Source organism: Clarias gariepinus, chromosome 22, assembly GCF_024256425.1.
Source record: "Clarias gariepinus isolate MV-2021 ecotype Netherlands chromosome 22, CGAR_prim_01v2, whole genome shotgun sequence".
Lineage (NCBI taxonomy): Eukaryota > Metazoa > Chordata > Actinopteri > Siluriformes > Clariidae > Clarias > Clarias gariepinus.
The window spans coordinates 23,297,138-23,314,005 of NC_071121.1; the positions used below are offsets into that span (position 1 = coordinate 23,297,138).

At 38.1% G+C, this 16,868-nt stretch overlaps 1 protein-coding gene across 4 annotated transcripts; it reads right to left on the reverse strand.

Annotated features, from left to right (window-relative positions):
• Window positions 1-6,826: 6,826 nt before the first annotated feature.
• Window positions 6,827-15,532, reverse strand: znf740b (zinc finger protein 740b). Of its 4 annotated transcripts, XM_053483223.1 has the most exons (8): window positions 15,452-15,504; window positions 13,637-13,911; window positions 12,819-12,909; window positions 12,372-12,557; window positions 11,105-11,239; window positions 10,839-10,968; window positions 9,982-10,100; window positions 6,827-9,855 (listed from the first exon to the last, which is right to left on the reverse strand). In XM_053483223.1, the coding sequence occupies exons 3-8, from the start codon at window positions 12,861-12,863 to the stop codon at window positions 9,676-9,678; spliced, it is 795 nt and encodes a 264-aa protein (XP_053339198.1). In that variant the 5' UTR covers window positions 12,864-12,909; window positions 13,637-13,911; window positions 15,452-15,504; the 3' UTR covers window positions 6,827-9,675. The 4 variants fall into 4 exon arrangements, with proteins under 4 accessions (XP_053339198.1, XP_053339197.1, XP_053339199.1 ...); XM_053483222.1 differs by lacking the exon at window positions 13,637-13,911 and having other exon boundaries at window positions 15,452-15,521; XM_053483224.1 differs by lacking the exons at window positions 13,637-13,911; window positions 15,452-15,504 and adding an exon at window positions 13,028-13,059.
• Between the last annotated feature and the right edge of the window lie 1,336 nt (window positions 15,533-16,868).

Here is a 16,868-nt window from a genome sequence, read left to right on the forward strand (position 1 = left end):
GGATAATCTTTTCTCCCCCAGGACATTTTGGTTATGCCTATTTAGCCGTTTAAAATAATAATTGTCAAATTCTAACACTCAAACTACACATTACATCTTTCATCATCATGATGTTCAACTGTCCTTCATTTATAATACCTCAAGCATCTAAACTAGATTTGTAGCCTCATGTTTGTATTGTAACTGTACTAAATGGCTGTATTTGCTACGCCTAGTTCTGTCTTGCGGTTGCATTTCTGAACTGCTTGTGTGGAGATCAGGTGACGGTTCCTCAAGACAAATGGCAGCACGCAATTAGTTGACTGTCACATAAATCTTCACTATATCTCTGTGTATATGCGCATGAGAAGAGAGAGTGCTGTGTGTGTTACTGCGCCACGATTTAACTTGAAAAATGACAGTTTTCAACAGATTCTTTGAAAATTAAGCAAAACATTGAGCTTTCCCGGTCCATTTCTTTCCTGTTTATTATCAGCTCTTAGAAGTTCAATAGGTATTCATGATGTGTGGGAGAAAGCCCCAAAGCCTTAAATTAAGAAATCCTAAACATATCTTTAAAATACATCAGACCTGGACTTCATAAAGCATCTGAGAAGCTGGGAGCTATTTGGATGCCTCAGATCACAGATAAACCTGCGGAAGAACCTGATCCCTAGATTAGTGCCTCTACTGAAAGGATTTTTTTTTCTTTATGAACACGGATCCAGAAACACTGTTTATCCCTCCTGCCCTTGCATTGCCCCTAACATATGCTTCATATCTCTTCAAAGCGATCCAAACGACCGATTATAAATCAGCGTATCGCTAAGCTGATCAGCTAAGGCGAACTGCCAAAGTCACTTTGGCCTAGGGACCATGTGAGCCTACCTTCTCCTAGCTTTTAACTGTCTATCAGCGCACAGGGCTGACAGCTCATTGCTCAAGAGTTCATTGGAAACCTGCGCGAACCCTTGTCACAGCTGTGACCCGTCAAAACGACTCGGCTAAGCAGCAAGGCTGCTGCTCTTCATCAAGGCCCAAGGATTCACACAGCATGCTCAGCTCGCTCTACTCTTGGCCTGCTCATGTGGAAAATTGCAGTGTGAGAAAGCGAGAGAGAGAGAGAGAGAGAGAGAGAAGGAGATAGAGAGAAGTCATACTAAGCCCTTCCCCTATGTCAAAATAATAATTGTACAGCGTCTAGAGACAGGCATCAGGAAACCAGGTCGCCGCGTGAACCAGTCTGCCCCTGCATCTCTCTCCGTCGGCGGTAGATTGTGTAGTTGCTCTCGCACCGCACAGCATTCTTCTAAGCAAATCAGGCTGCATGGAATCAAATCTGCAAACAGAGGAGCACATTTGTTGCTCACCAGGTGCTTATAGAAGGTTGGGGAGACCTAAATCGTTGTTGGTTTAATTAGTTTCATTAGTGGTAGTCTCTGTCCCAGGAAAAAACACCCGCTCATGTTCACAATTTGGGACCTGAAATCATTCTTGGGTTTATAAGGTTGTTAAACCAATAACACACCTCCAATTTTAGGCAAAACACCCAGTGTATAATTTGGACGGTGTGTAATTTAGAACAAAAGTGATTAGGCAAGCAAATAATGTAATATTCATTACTTCATTACTAGTAAGACCTACATGTTTGGAGGAAAACTGCACTGTTGTTCGTGTCTAACTATCAGAAGGTTTGTGAAAATCATGCCCATGTAATATTCTCTAAAAGAAAGCTTCTCTAACGGGATCCATCAAGTACACGCAGGGGTTGCACGATTGTCTTACACAGTCTGTTACAGTGGTGGAAATCACAACTCGTCATTAGAAAAGTTGCTTTATTTACTTTACATTTTTAGTTAGTAACCTGTTTGACTGGTCACTGAAACTGAATGAGTTTAATGGAATCTAAATAACTCAAGAACAAGTTTAGAAATAATGCCAATTAGGATTTCTCTTAAACGCCCAAATAATAATAATAATAATAATAAACTTATTGTTTTGATCAGTTTAATTATAGATGTAAAATACACTGCTTGGCTGAAAAAGAACAGTCAGTGTTTGGTTTTAAATGATAAAATACTAAAAGGGCTTGATTAGATAATTTCTGCGGTGATTAATATTTCAGCTGTCAACAATTCTTTTAACTGTAACTGATGCAGTGAGTAGCTTTGCATTTCTTAAACAACGCTGTCAGAAAATGTTTTCTGTATTCATGGAGAAGATGCTACTATATTTCATTTTGGTGTATAAACAGCTGTGTAACCATAGGAAAAAAATACTTGTTAATAAGTCTATTTAGAAAAAAAGCTTCAGTTTGCATAAGAGCATAAAAATTAGAATTAAAAAAACTTCATGAGGTCCAATGAGTCCAGATTGACCCTATTTCGGAGCAGTGCGGGCGTCAGGGTAATAAGGAAAGTGCATGAATTGAAATACCACTCAGCCATAGTGGCAACTGTACAAACCTGTGCGGGCAGTGTTATAATTTGGTTTTGCTTTAGTTGCTCAGATTTAGGCTTAGCAAAATTATCTGGCAATAAAATAAAGTCAGCAGATGACCTGCATGTACTGAATATACAGGTTATCTGAACTGTGAAATTATTCTTCCCTGATGGTACGGGGCATATGCCAGGACTCTTTGAGTCCTGAGTGGTTCTAGGAGCATAAGAAATCATGTTCCTTCACTTAAACTTGTTAAATAATACTGTAAACCTGATCAAATAGAAAAGTTTAGGTTTACATACTGTATATTCTTTACACTGATTAAATGTTCCATTATTTTTGTGCGGCATAGCCTAGTTCCTCAGTTACACAGTGGACTATTAGGCACAGTGACCCCAGCTCTGTATCAGTTCTCATGTCCAGCCATTGGCACGATGTTCCATTTCAGTGTTGATTGATAAATCTCATAAATGTTTATGATGCCTCTCTATTTGAGACATTACACCAAAACACAACACCATGTCATGACCTTTTTCATGGCTTCCTTAGAGTGGTCCTCTGCATGGCCTTGAAAATTAAACCCAAAGACCCCTTTAGATTACATGAGAAGTCATGACCTAGCAGGAAGGAGTGGAGTAGGATTTGGGACATAACCCATGGGAGCGATGCGCCTGCCTGGGTGGAGCGATCTGTGTGCGGCCCTGGGATTGCGTCGGGTCCCCAACGAGCTGCAGATTGATGGGGTGACACAGGACCGCCGCCTGTTAATGTATCTGTCGAGGCTAAATGCCTCTTTCGGAAAGTGATTTTTATGCTGTTGGCAGGGTGCCGGGGTGTTTGTCCTGTCACAGGGAATGTGGATGGCTCATGAGTGAGATAAATCTTTCTCGATGAGACGCTGGTCAGCTTGAGTCAGCCTGATGCTTTGGGTTTCCATCCCAAAAAGGCAAGAGGCAGTTCTAGACAAACATTCAAATGGACAAGATTTGAACATGAAGGACTTTTGGAAAACTTTCCATGAGATGATGAAAGAAATCTGCCAAGCAAACATGGTGTTAACCCAACCATGTAAATTCTCAATGCTTATATAGATACGTTTCATTTCCTGGCCTAAATGTGTTGTTACATTAACACAAAGGACCGTTTATATTAGCTGAATCAATCATATTTTTTGCAAGGAGACCAGGAAATTTTTTAAATGACAGAATGAGGGTGTCATTCATCATTTCCAAGGTTTATTTTTCACACCGTGTGAGGGCTCAGTCAGTGAAAACCGCCGCAGATAAAGCATTTTAATTGTTTATTACGCATGAATATGTATGAATTATTTGGATAAGGTTGTGTGTGGGTTGCAGGATCTGCTTTTAATTCCCCGGCGTCACAGTGTGGTTTTGGTGACAGGACTCATCCAGGTCAGGAGAGAATTGGGGCTGGATAATTAATCTTCTCCTGTATTTATTGCTAGCTTCTTTTTGAGTGACATTAAAAAAAAAGAAAGAAAATCAAATCCCTAGCACCAAAATCATCCTGTTTTGATGTTCAATTTCGATGTAATGGATGGTTCCTAGAACAGGCTTGAGAAGAACTCGGAGGCCTCCTTGGGAGCAGGCTCTATGACTTTGATTAATTGATCTGATCATTAAAAAAGTTTTCATTCATGAAACATACCAATATCGTTGCTTTTCTTGTGTAATTACCGCAATTTTGGAATTACTGGACTTTTGGTAGGCGCACACACACACACACACACACACACTCATAATTAGAATATCAGTATGAAATGTCTCTAAAATGGAACTGGATTACTTGTTACTCAGAGCCTGGAGCTTTCATAAGGAAAAAGCAGACGCTTTATTAATATTTCATTTTCATCATTTTGGAGCCCGACTGTGTTAGTACTTGGTGTGCAGCTGTGTCCTGAGACACACGAGAGCGAGAGTGAAATCTTAATGAGGATAGCTGGCGCACGCAACACCTCCAATAATTAACGTGCGCGCGCGCTGGCGGGAAAGTGACAGATGGTCGCGCGCAGTCTGTTGGCTCGGGTAGGTCCGTACCCAGTGTTCCTTTTCATGGCGGGAATATGCAAGTACGAAGCACAAACGTAAAAATCACAAGCAAGAGTGCCATCAAATCGCTGTTTTTGTTTTGCTTTCCCTCACTCACCTGTCCCTCGTTGCGTTGTGTGGTAAATGTTTTCCCTTTAGCTAGCTAGAGCACACGCCATGCAGCACATTAGTTAGCCGTTAGACGGGACTGAATGAATTAAAATATTCAAGTTCTAACTAATATTTTCTAACTAAAAAATAGGTTGTTAACAGTAAAGAACAAACCATACAACTTACGCAGCTTTGATTTAAAAGAACACCGAACAAAATTTATAATTCTGAGGTATTTTTTCTGAGGTATCACACGTTTTCCCCAGAAAGATGTTAAATTACTTTTCACCACTGGCAAAACAATGAAAAACATTTTTGTAACACAATCAACAACAACAACAAAAAATCAATGTGTTAGATTTTAACAACATTAAGATTAAGATGAGCTAATGCTTATAATACACAATAATAGTACAATATCTAGCTAAGAATTTTTACCAATTATGTCATTTTTTTTATTTAAAGAAAGAACAATGTCACACTGTTTAATTGCTATTTGTTTAACTGCTAATTGTGAAATGTTCACGAATTTAATAGGACCCTGCTATGGCCCATGTTGCGTTACCCAAAAAACATTTGTTTCTTCATTTTTCTCTTTTATGCAGCTTACTAAGAAACTGGAAAGCTTTCTGTCCTGATGACTTTAAAGTTTACCTATGATTCTTACAACACGCCGACAGTCTCCTTGCATCCACACTAAACATACAGTACCAGTCAAAAGTTTGGACATACCTGTCTTTTTTCTTTTTGTGCTTTATTTTCTACATTCTAGGACAGTACTGAATATATCAAAACTATCAAATAGTTGTTAGTCTTTCAGCAGTTCGCACCACAGCAGAACTTTTTGGGCCACACACAAGCATGGCACAGGTTTTACACCAGATGCCCCTCCTGATGCATCCCTCCTATTTTATTCGGGCTTGGAACCAGCACTGCATCCAGTGGGCACTTGCTGAATCGTTATGGAATCAAACCCGGGTTTATATACAGTGTCTTCCTTAAAAATCTGTGTCAGTTGTTGCTATAGAAATGATAACATATTAAACAAGCGAATAATACACACTTTGAAACTCAAACTGTTCAACACAAATCAACACATTCTGACCAAACAGCTAGAGGGTTTTAGAACTGGATATTTTAGTACTATTGGGAGAAATCGGGTTTAATATGTTTCATATTACCACAATATGTTTATTAAAAATTGTGTCTTTTTTCTTAACTGTTTTAAACCTTTTTAAGGACAATTTTATTGTTTTGTCTTCTATTTTTTGTCCCTGTTCTTGTTCAGTCATCCCGCACAGCAAATTTCCAAGGTGGACACCGAGCTGAACTGAGCTGAGCTAAAAGTGTTGTTTAGTAGATGAATGGGACAACCCTGGAATAGACTCTTTGGTCCATCGAGTCAGCTCTAAGAGGCTGTATACGACTTATTAGTTAGGAGACAGCAGTGTTATGGACACATTTGAACGTAACAGGTTCGGATGAGGTTACATTACAGTGCTGAGGTATGCATCAGACACTCCTGCATTAGATGATTGGTAAGGTTTGTGTGTAGAAACCGCACTCCCACCCCCCGACCCCCTGTTCTTTCTGTCCCATCACTGTACTCATCATAAAGAAGACACTGCAGTAATTGCTTGCCCATCCACACACACTGTAAATCAGTGAGAAAAAGGATCCATAAAGCTCTCTACAATCCTGAAGCCAGAACACTCATTACAGTATGTTCATTTATCCAGCTTTCCAGCCATCATGTCCGTACTGTACACCTCATTAACTAGCCTCTGTACCGAAAGTCAACGTTAATGCTTCGACAAGACATTCGTTTGAAGCCAACTAATCCAAAGACTTAATTGGTCCAGAGATTAGTATCAAGCATTGCCAGAGATGTAGACATGACTTCATTAAGTAGCGAATCCACTGGCACAAGAATCCTTAGAATGACCTCACGACCCTTTTGTGGATCTCTAAGATGCTTCCCGAAAATGCTGCAGCAGGTCACTGGAATATGTCATAAACTGTAGTAATGGGCAGCAAATCATCACAGGCCCATGGCACCCTTTTTAGAGGTTAAAGTCAAACATTTGCAGATGAATAGATGGATAGACAGAGACCTTTGATAGAACTTGAATTAGGTGTGTGGTGCCTCCTGCTGGCAACTAAAATAACTACACCAACTCAACAAAGAAAAAATATATACGTCCTTAATCAATAATAAAATGAAACCAACGCATACTTCTGAAAAAAGAAATAAATTTATTGTTTTTCAAAAACACATTTGAACTCATTATGCTGTGCCTAGCTGGGTAAGAAAGATTTTAGTGTGCATGTTTTTTTTGCGGATGATAAAAATACATAAAAAAAATAATGGGTACCAAAAAAAAAAAAATTATTTCTTTAACAAACACAATACAAGATGTTCCAAAAACAAGAAGAGTTTCATGCAAATCTACTTGTTATAAAACATAGCTACTAGTTTAAACACCTGTAGCAGTCTAAAAACTATGAATAAAACGATAATATAAAATTACAAAATAAACTAAGATTTAGCACATAAGATCTGCATGTAGTCTGTGTTCAGTGTTTGTAGTACCTGGCTGTCTAAGAAACTATTGGTTCAAACAGAAAAATGACTAAATGCTAAAAGCACATATACTGTTAGCCTTATTTCTGGGCTGAATGATCCAGTGTTCGAGTTCAGAAAACTGTACTCAATTATCAGCATCATGAATGAAAAAATAATAATAATAATAATAATTATAAAAAAAACATTACACACAAGTTCACACATTTCTAATCTGGTCTCGGAGTAACAGTTCTATGCACATAAACATACAAAAATGCATTTCAATGAGGACCTGAATCACAGTGGACTAGTTCTTTATTCACTCTCAGCATAATGAAACTGCCATGGTGAAGTGTAAAACAACTCCTTCTACAGGTTTATGAGACTAATCTCTGCTAAACACTGAATTTATTGGAGAAACAAAAAATGAGGTGAGCGAGCTTTACCCTGTGTTTAAACTAGCAAATGACAAAGCAACAGCCCGCTAATTATTTTTGTACGTTTTATGCACCATGACTTGTTCTAAACTAGGATTAAAAAAAAAATAATTAAAAAATCAAATGACTGGCTTGAATAATTCCTCAGAATTCTATCATTAAACCCAGAATTCTATCTTTAAACCCCAAAGTTTGACTTTAATATTAGAAATCTGACTTCAGTCTTAGATTTTGGATTTTAAAGTCCAAAAAAAAAAGGCGGAAATCTGAGACAAATCCCAAAATTCTGAGGCAACAAAGTCTGAATTCTGATTTAAATGTCAAAATTCAGATTCTAAAGTTAAGATTTTAATGGAAAAAAAAAATTAGAATTTTGAGAAAAAAGTCAGAAATCAGCATTTAACAGAAACTGAACATCAAATTTTTACACTTTTTGTATAATTATTTAGTTTGCATTTAATGACTGGCCTTAAAACGTAGTTGTTGTTTTTTTATCGCAGGTGAGTGTACGCCAGGGGTTCTCAAACGTTTTGAGCCATTGAACCTAAATAGACATTATGAATTTTCTGCATCCCAAAGGCTTGCTTGACCATTTTAATTGATTTATTACAGATATATAATATACAGTTAGCTGTCTGGATGAGGAGCCTAGATTAAACCGCAGTACCCACACAGAAGCGGTATCCTTGTTCATGCAGCCAAATTAAAAAAAAAAATAGAGGGGGGGGGGGGCACATATGATGTCTGACAACTAACGCAGAGAATCACAAGGAAGACTGTCAACTTAATTTGATTGCTGGCCACTGCAATTTAATTCAGAATCGAAATCGAAATCTGACAAGCTGATTGATTTAATCCATCAGGTCTCCATATCAAACTGTAAAAATATTTGATGGATTCAGACACAGCAATGATAAACACACTGATGAATTGTGGATCTCCTTATTTGAAAAATGCTGGGGGGTCAATTCCCACCCAGTGCTCAAACCCTTTCCAAGCCTGGAGGGTTGCGTCAGCAACGGCATCCAGCGTAAATGCTGTGTCAGGCTGTGTGCGGATCGAATGGTCGCGACAGCAGACCCCTCAACGGGAGCAACCAAAAGACTAACAACAACACTTAAAAGTATTTACTAATTTAGAAAATCCAGAAGGCTGGCATGTAAACCAGAACTTTTACCAGGTTTGAAGGTGATGTAAGAATTAATTAAAATTCAAACCCTAACTATAATAAAAACAAATAGCTTATGGCAATATGCTGTAATGATCTAGAACAATACAGTATTGGATCTTAAACACAGTGTGTTTGGCAGAGGTAGACGATAGCATAGCGTGTTAGATGAGAGAAAAAAAACATGAAAGTTATTCATTTAACCACGGTTTGTCTGGATATAACTCAGTCACATTTTAAAATAATAGGATGCAAAATCCAAGATTAAAATTTCTCATACTAATTTTCAAAATACATAAATTACACATGAGAGGAGATTATAAGTTTCTCCTGTGACGCCATTTGTAAATAACATGACCCCTGGTTTGGGAAACCCTGGCTGTCGCAGGTGGCCGTACACCTTAGTGCTCAACAGAGACGAACTACAAGCAATACGAGTGAATTGTCTCTTGCTAGTATAAACGCAGGGTCATTGCAGTTTAGCACCTCTATCACTTATTCCTGATCATTCTGGCAAAAAAAAAAAAACCCAGTGGAGAAATTTAAAAGAAGAAATTTCCGGTTACTTTCTATTTCTTATGTGTGTGTAAACCAATCTCCATTTAAAGTAACTATCAAACATAGGATTAATCCCCTGTTTGGTCCTCTACATGTCTTGTTATTGCCTGTGCAGTGTATAAAAAAAAGAAGGAAAAACTACACCAACCCTCCAAGAGGCTGATAGCATCTATAGAAAATACTACAAAAATCCCTTTCCTCTCAGGTTCTCAGTTCAAATCAGCTTTAAAAAAAGTATCTGGATGGGACTGAGTCAGAAGCAAGTCTTTCCCCAGTGTTTCCAGGATCTGTAAAGCGTCCCCGGGTGGCTGTGCTGTGCTGCGTCCACCTTGCTCACATGGAGCTGAACGGAAGCTTAAAAAACTGTCAAACTGCAAGCCGACTGCTGCTGCTGCTACTGTTGTTGGCTTGTAGGGGGCTCCACGACTGCTGCGCAGGTTCCTGTGAATATGAGCGCCCCTCGCAGCACGACGTGTTCTCCTCTTTTGGGATGCCGACCACGCACATGCGCCGGTGCCGCAAGAGTCGGTCTGTTCTGGAGAAGTTCTGCGAATGAGAAAGAACAGAAATTATGTAGGATCATTTTAGTGACGCAGCAATCTTAGTTAAGACAAAGCTTAAGACTTCGGGCTTTGTTCAGACATATGCATTTCTTGTGTGTTTGTGTCTGACCTGCTGACAGCGGTCACACTGATAAGGCTTCTCTCCACTGTGCACACGTTTGTGTCTCTCCAGGTGGTAGCGCTGAATAAACCGCATGTCGCACATGTCGCACCCGAAAGGCTTCTCACCTACACACACATTCAAGATCTTTATATCTAACACAGGTTAATACCACATCTCAAATCAAAAAATCTTTTTGTCTCAGAGCTGTTTTCCATTGCATCGGTTTTGTTCAGGATTTTCTGAAATTAGGATTATTTACCACCGGAACAGCCATTTTCTGTCACTGAAACCGGTAAGGCCGACTCATTTCTTCTTCACCTCCACACACACACATTCACTTACACACTAAAAAATATTGTATATATTACAAGAGAATTTTGGAAAAATTATCTTATATAGTTATTATCTAATAGATAAATAGATCTAATAGTTTTTAGTCAGTATTCACTATATCAGTAACAAGCTTTCATTTATTTTCTTAAATTGCTATTCATATGAATATGGTCTAATCATATGCAGTGCATTTAGTGCACACTGAGAACCCTAGTTCTATTCCTTAGCGATGAAGAGTGAACAAATGCATTAGAGTGGAAGCAGAAAACATGAACAATACTACTCTGAAAAAGTCAAACTGAACTCAGAGACTCCTTAGGTCGTACCTCCCTAAAAAACATCACCATATAAACAACTACTAACCAATCAACTACTAACATCAACACTAATGATGTCTTATTAAAATTCTGGTTATTTTAGAAAGCAGCAGATAAGCGTTGTCGCCAATTGAATTCGAAGAACCTGGAGCGGGTTTTAGAGGATGTGCTACGGTCGAACAGAAAGTGACACGACACTGTTGAGAAGCTCACCTGTGTGAGTAAGGATGTGTCGTTTGAGGTGGTAGCTGCTGCGGAACGCTCCATAACAGTGCTCGCAGATGAAGTTCTTCTGCACCTGGGAGTTTAGGGATCCATCATCGCTTGGCTCAGGTATCTCCACCTGTTTTTGTATGATTCTCAGTAAATGAACTGATCATTTGATGTTTTTTAATTCACGCCAATAGAAAATAATGATAAGATTTACTTAGCATCAACGAGAGAAATGTGTAACACACACACACACGTCAGCTACTTGCCTGCACTTTTTCTCTCACTTTGGTTGGTGTTCCTGACTTCCTGTTTTTCTTCTTTGATTGAGCGTTCTGGCTCGACTGCATGTCCTTCTCCTCCAGCAGCCGTGAAGAGTGGAACTCCCCCTCCTTATTAATGAGCTATGTACCACAAGAAAATCCTATTAAATCCCTGGCCGGTTTTTGTGTGTGTGTTTTTTTTATTTTTATTAATTTTCTTATTTGTTGTTTTGTGTGCGTGTGGGCGGAAGTGCATCCAGTGCATTCATTTTGTTTAGTTTTGGTTTTGCTGTTGTGTTGTCTGATTTGTTTGTCATGTTCTTGGCTTTGCTGTTGTGTTTTTTGCTTTTTGTTGTGATTTTTTTTGTTTTTGTTGCATTTTCTAATTTACTGTTTTCCTTTTCTTTTATTCTCTTTCTGGCCTTTTACATTTATGAGTTTGTTATTCGTCGTTTTGTTACTGGTTTGGTTGTGTTTCTTATTCTGCTGTAACATTTTTGTTTCTGATTTTGTTACATTTTTCCCTTTTTTCAATTTGTTGTTCTTATTAATGATGATGTTGAGTTGATTTGCTGTTGTGGTTTTTGTTCACTGTTGCATTTTCTGATTTGCTGTTGTGTTTTAATTTGTGCTGTTTGTTTTGCATTTGTGCTCATGTGCTTGTTTTGTTGTTGTTATATTGTTTTTAGTTTTGCCGCTATGTTTTCTGATCGGGTGTTTTGTTCTTAGTTTTGCTGTTAAGTGTTTTGTCAGTTTCTGATTTGTTATTTTATTGTTTTTGTTCTGTTTTCTGATCTAATGTTACTTTTTTTTGCTTAATTGTGCTTTATTTTTTATGTTGTGTTTTTTGATTTGTTACTTCTTTTGTTTTGTTGTGTTTTCTGTTTGTTAGTTTTTTTGGTGGATTTGTCATTGATTTGCTATTGCATTTTTTCAGATTTTCTGTTGAGTTTTTTTCTACATCCTTGATGATGTTTATCATTTGTGTGTTCGATTTGCGACTACATTTTTAATTTACTTTTAGGTTTACTACAGCTGTTTTGTTCTTGGTTCTGTTGTTATGTTTCCAGCATTCTGGTTTGCTATTATATTTAGGGATTTGATATTTGTAATTTTTTTGATTTGTTGGTATGTTGCTAGTTTTGTTGTGCTTTCTAATTTGCTGGGTTTTTTTTATGTTCTTCGATTTGCTGTTGTGTTCTCTGACTTGCTTTAATGTTTTTGTTAAAGTGGTTTAATTTTACAGGCAACCATCATTTCCTGGTGGTCTTACCATGGGTGAACAGCTAACTCCAGATGGCAGCACCATGTGACTGTGGTGGTGGCTGTGGGCTTCCTGGTTGTGACTGTGGTTGTGGTTCTGGCTCAGTGGAGATGTCATCTTTTTATGGCTGGGTAGAGAACTGGCCTGCATCAGAGCCATACTGGAGAGGACTGCCTCACAGCCCAGCAAGCCAGCCTGCCAACACACAAACACACAAACAAACACATATCGGTTATAACAGTCTGGTGGTGTGACATTTCATATATTTTTTTCTCTCTTCTTTTTATTGACCACTACAGAGCAGTGACTTTTGTCAGCTCAAGCTGAATGGATTTCCAGTTGAAGGTTAATGCAGAATCAGGTTATGACCCAAGAGGATCGACAGCGAAAGCATGTGACATGAAACGGAAAACAGTTTACAGAAAATGTAAATAACGTGGGAAGAAGGACACTGACCCATTTCATGTGTTCTCGGATTGAGCTGTTGGAAAGCTGTGACATCGCAGTGATGTGTGTGCGTGTGTTGGGGGAGAGAGCGAGCGTCACACTGGGCAGAGAGAATGCATAGGTAACACACAGTCAGCAGGGGTATGAGCCAAGGGGAAAAAAATGTGAAGACAATGTTTTCTAACTCCAGTTTGGAGTCTTCAAAGCAGCAAGGTTACCAGAGGGTACTGGGTTCCGACTCTCTAGAACTGGAACTGGAGCACCTAATAAACATCTTAGAGATAAAGGTACCAAACATGGCACTGAGGAAGATCCATCAAATCAAATAAACCTGGAAATCTGTGATTTTATATATATATATATATATATAAACATATATACATTTTATTTATATATATATATATATATATATATATATATATATTTTTTTTTTTTTTTTTTTTTTACACACACACGTGTTTATAAGGACGGGCATTACCAGGGATCCCCTGATATGATATTATCATGATACTTAAATGGCGCTTTAATTTGTATTGCGATTCTATAGTTATCTTACTGCGATTTTATAAATACTCTGACTTGATATTACTTTTATTTTCAGATTTTGTTACAATTTAAAACAAACTATTCACTCCTACCACACTGTGGATGCTGTCAGTGTGTAAACAGTTTAAAGCACTCCACCTGTAGGGTTATAGAGAAACTGCAAAATTTTACCATCTTAAATGCAAACACAAATTAAAAAAGTAAAAAAAATAAACCTGTATATATTTGGGGTTCAGTGTGGTGAATCATGAATAGTGACACCAAAGAATCACGATACATACCTGACTAAATTTTTTTCTCCAGCTTTAATGGTGTATGGTAAAATGATTTAAGCGCAGTGGCGTACTGGTTAGAACTGCTGCCTTGCACCTCCAGGGTCGGGTTTGATTCCTGTCTCAGGTCTGTGTGCATGCCGTTTGCATGTTCTGCCCGTACTTGGTGGGTTTCCTCCTACAGTCCAAAGATGTGCAGGTTTGGCTAATTTGCGTTCCCAAATTTTTCTGTAGTATGTGAATGACAATCGGTCGTCGAGTTGGTAACCCAGCCCTTTGAGGTACTGCCACGAGGGGTCGCCCAATGTGCGGGATGGGATGGGGAAAGAAAAATACCAAAATAACCGAACTAAACAAATACTCAAACGTTTTAAATTGATTAAGGGGGGAAAGACATAGATATATCAAAAGAATTAGTGTTGGGAAAGTAACATTACAGCTTTACTTCTAAGAGGGCATGGTTTTAGAAAACTGTGCTGGGAGAAAATACCAATGAAATATTTTACAGACTAAAATGAAAAACTGGATATTCACAGACCTTTCCCAGAAATCAAATATGTATGATATAAATCAGAGTACATTTTAGAGATGGGGAAGAAAAAAAAATCTATTCAGGTGCATAATAAATCACTTTTAAGCATATTTTGCACTGCACTAGACACTTTAAATATGTGGATTGCACAAACGCTGGACATTACCATACTTTCATTACCATTTATTCTAACTCCATTCCACACAAAAATTACATATATATATATATATATATATATATATATATATATATACCTACCCATTCAGCTGCTCTTATTGTTCTATATTTCTTCATACATTCTTTAAATATTTCTATATTGTGTATTTTTGTTGTACAGTTATTTTTTTTTTTTACTTTAGTTTTTATATTTTATTTTATTCTTCCTATTTTTTTTACCCTATATTTTAATTTTCAAATTTATTTCCTTTACTATTCATAGCCTTCTATTTTAGGTCACGAGCAGTTGTCTAAGCATTTCACTGCATATCGTACTGTGTATGACTGTGTATGTGACAAGTAAAATTTGAATTTGAAGTATCGAGACATTGACTCCAAAACTGATTTATTAAAAAACAATTATTTAAAAATTCATGTATTTTTGTGTTTGAGGTGGTAAAATGGTGCTGTTCCTGTTTCTATTTGTGAAGTTTATTTAGAATTGTAACAAAATCTGGAAAAAATCATTAAAAATTGTGAAATGTAAAGAATCGCAATACAAGTCGAAAACCTAAGTATCGGAATAACATTGTATCGGGTGATCCCTGGTGATTCCTGTTCCTAGTGATTATGATTTAAAAAGAAAAAAAAAAGATGTCTGAGACAGGTAGCAAGCTTACAATAAACAACAACAAAACAAGAAATAATGCATATGTACAAGTGTAATGAAAGGAATGAAACAAGCCACAGTGATGTCACAGTACAGATCAGACAATAATAATACATTAAGGCTGCAGATCTGCAATGAAAAGGTCACATCTAGTGAAGCTTTAGTGCCCCAGATGTACAACTAGCTAAGAGCTAAATCTTTTACTGGCTTACAGACCTGTTTTTATTTCCTGTATAACAGTCTAGTGCCCTATAAATCGAGTGGAGATCAGTTTGGGATCTGGCCGTCCCGTCCTGTCCTGGTCAACCCCCTCCATAACAACACAACACAACACAACAGGGCGTGTGTTTATCAGGCGTCACTCACTTTAGCCTGTTCAGTCTGTCTGTCAGAAACAAACCCCTCGCTGCTAAACGCTCGGGTTAACGCGCTATTCATATACGTTTCTTTCTTTCTTTTTATTTACCTTCCGTTTTCCCTGCGAGCAGTGTTTCTCGTCGTTTTTTCCCCCAGTTTACAAACACAGGAAACACCACCGGAAGTGCTCTCAGGGGAGACTGTGACACGTGACCAAGAGCCTGCTGAAGCCAGGGTGTTCCTTCCGGTACGATAGAGGGCGCTCGAACGTCAGGGATGTTTCTGTTCAGGCGTTAGCGTTCATAAATAACACCAATTTAACCCTTCTTTTTTTGACTGTATACACGTCATACATATGATGAACAAAAATGTGAAAAGACCACTTTTTAAAAAAATAAATAAATAAACTACACCTGTCCAGTTGTTGTGAAACCCATGTCCTCTGTTCCCACAGACTTTGACATGCAGTATGTTCTGCCACGCTTTTTGCTGCACACAATGATTCAGTACACACACCACTTGGCACAGGTTTTGCTCTTCCTGACACAACTATTTTATCCAGGCTTGAGACTGGCACTGCATCCAATCCAGTGGCTGTAGTTTAGACATCGGTTGGGAATTGAACCTGGGCCTTCCGCATGGCAGGCAAGAACACACTTAATCATTTAAAAAGAAAACTGAGTACATTTGGCAGACTCCTTTATCCACAGCAACTTACATTTCCATCTAATTACGCATCTGAGCATTTCAGGGTGAAGGGCCTTACTCAAGGGCCCAACACTGGCAACCTGGTGGTGGTGGGCCTTGAACCTGGGACCTTCCAGGCTGTAATCCAACACCTTAACCACTGACCTACCCCTGAGTAAACAACCTTTCTGTCAGATCAACCCATTCTGGCCTGTCTGACGAGATGTTGTATGAGCAAATCCCAGTGGATGATCTTTTTCTGAAATAATCAAACCCACCTGCCTAGCAGAAACTCTCAGGCCATGATCGCAGTTTTCTCTGGTTTTGGTGCTGCTTCCATGTGGGATTGGATGATTGTATATTGCTATTGTTATATAAAATATGGTCAGTTATATGATATTCTAACCTCTTTGCTGGCATGCAAGTTTTTCCCCTGTAACATTCAGTTTTTGTTGGGAAGAAAAACACACAAAAACCTCAGTCAAGGCTGTGTCAGTCTCAATAAAACCTGTCAGCCAGCGACCTTGGAAAACGGCAATATCTTTATATGAAACTATTCAGTTTTAACAAAAAGGAAAGTTCTGTCACGCCAAAGAAATAGACTTTGTGTACTTAATTATTACTTCATATTTATGTGTGTGCCCTGCGATGAATCGATGAAAGTTCCCTGGGATAGGCCCCGGCACCCCATGACCCTGTCTACAAGACAAAGTGGTATAGAAAATGAGACGAGGATAATTGTTTTTTATTTTGATATATTTAAATTAATCTTTGCCTTGCATTTTCATTAATGCATACTTGATGTGTTTTTTGCATATACAACCAAATTACATTAAATA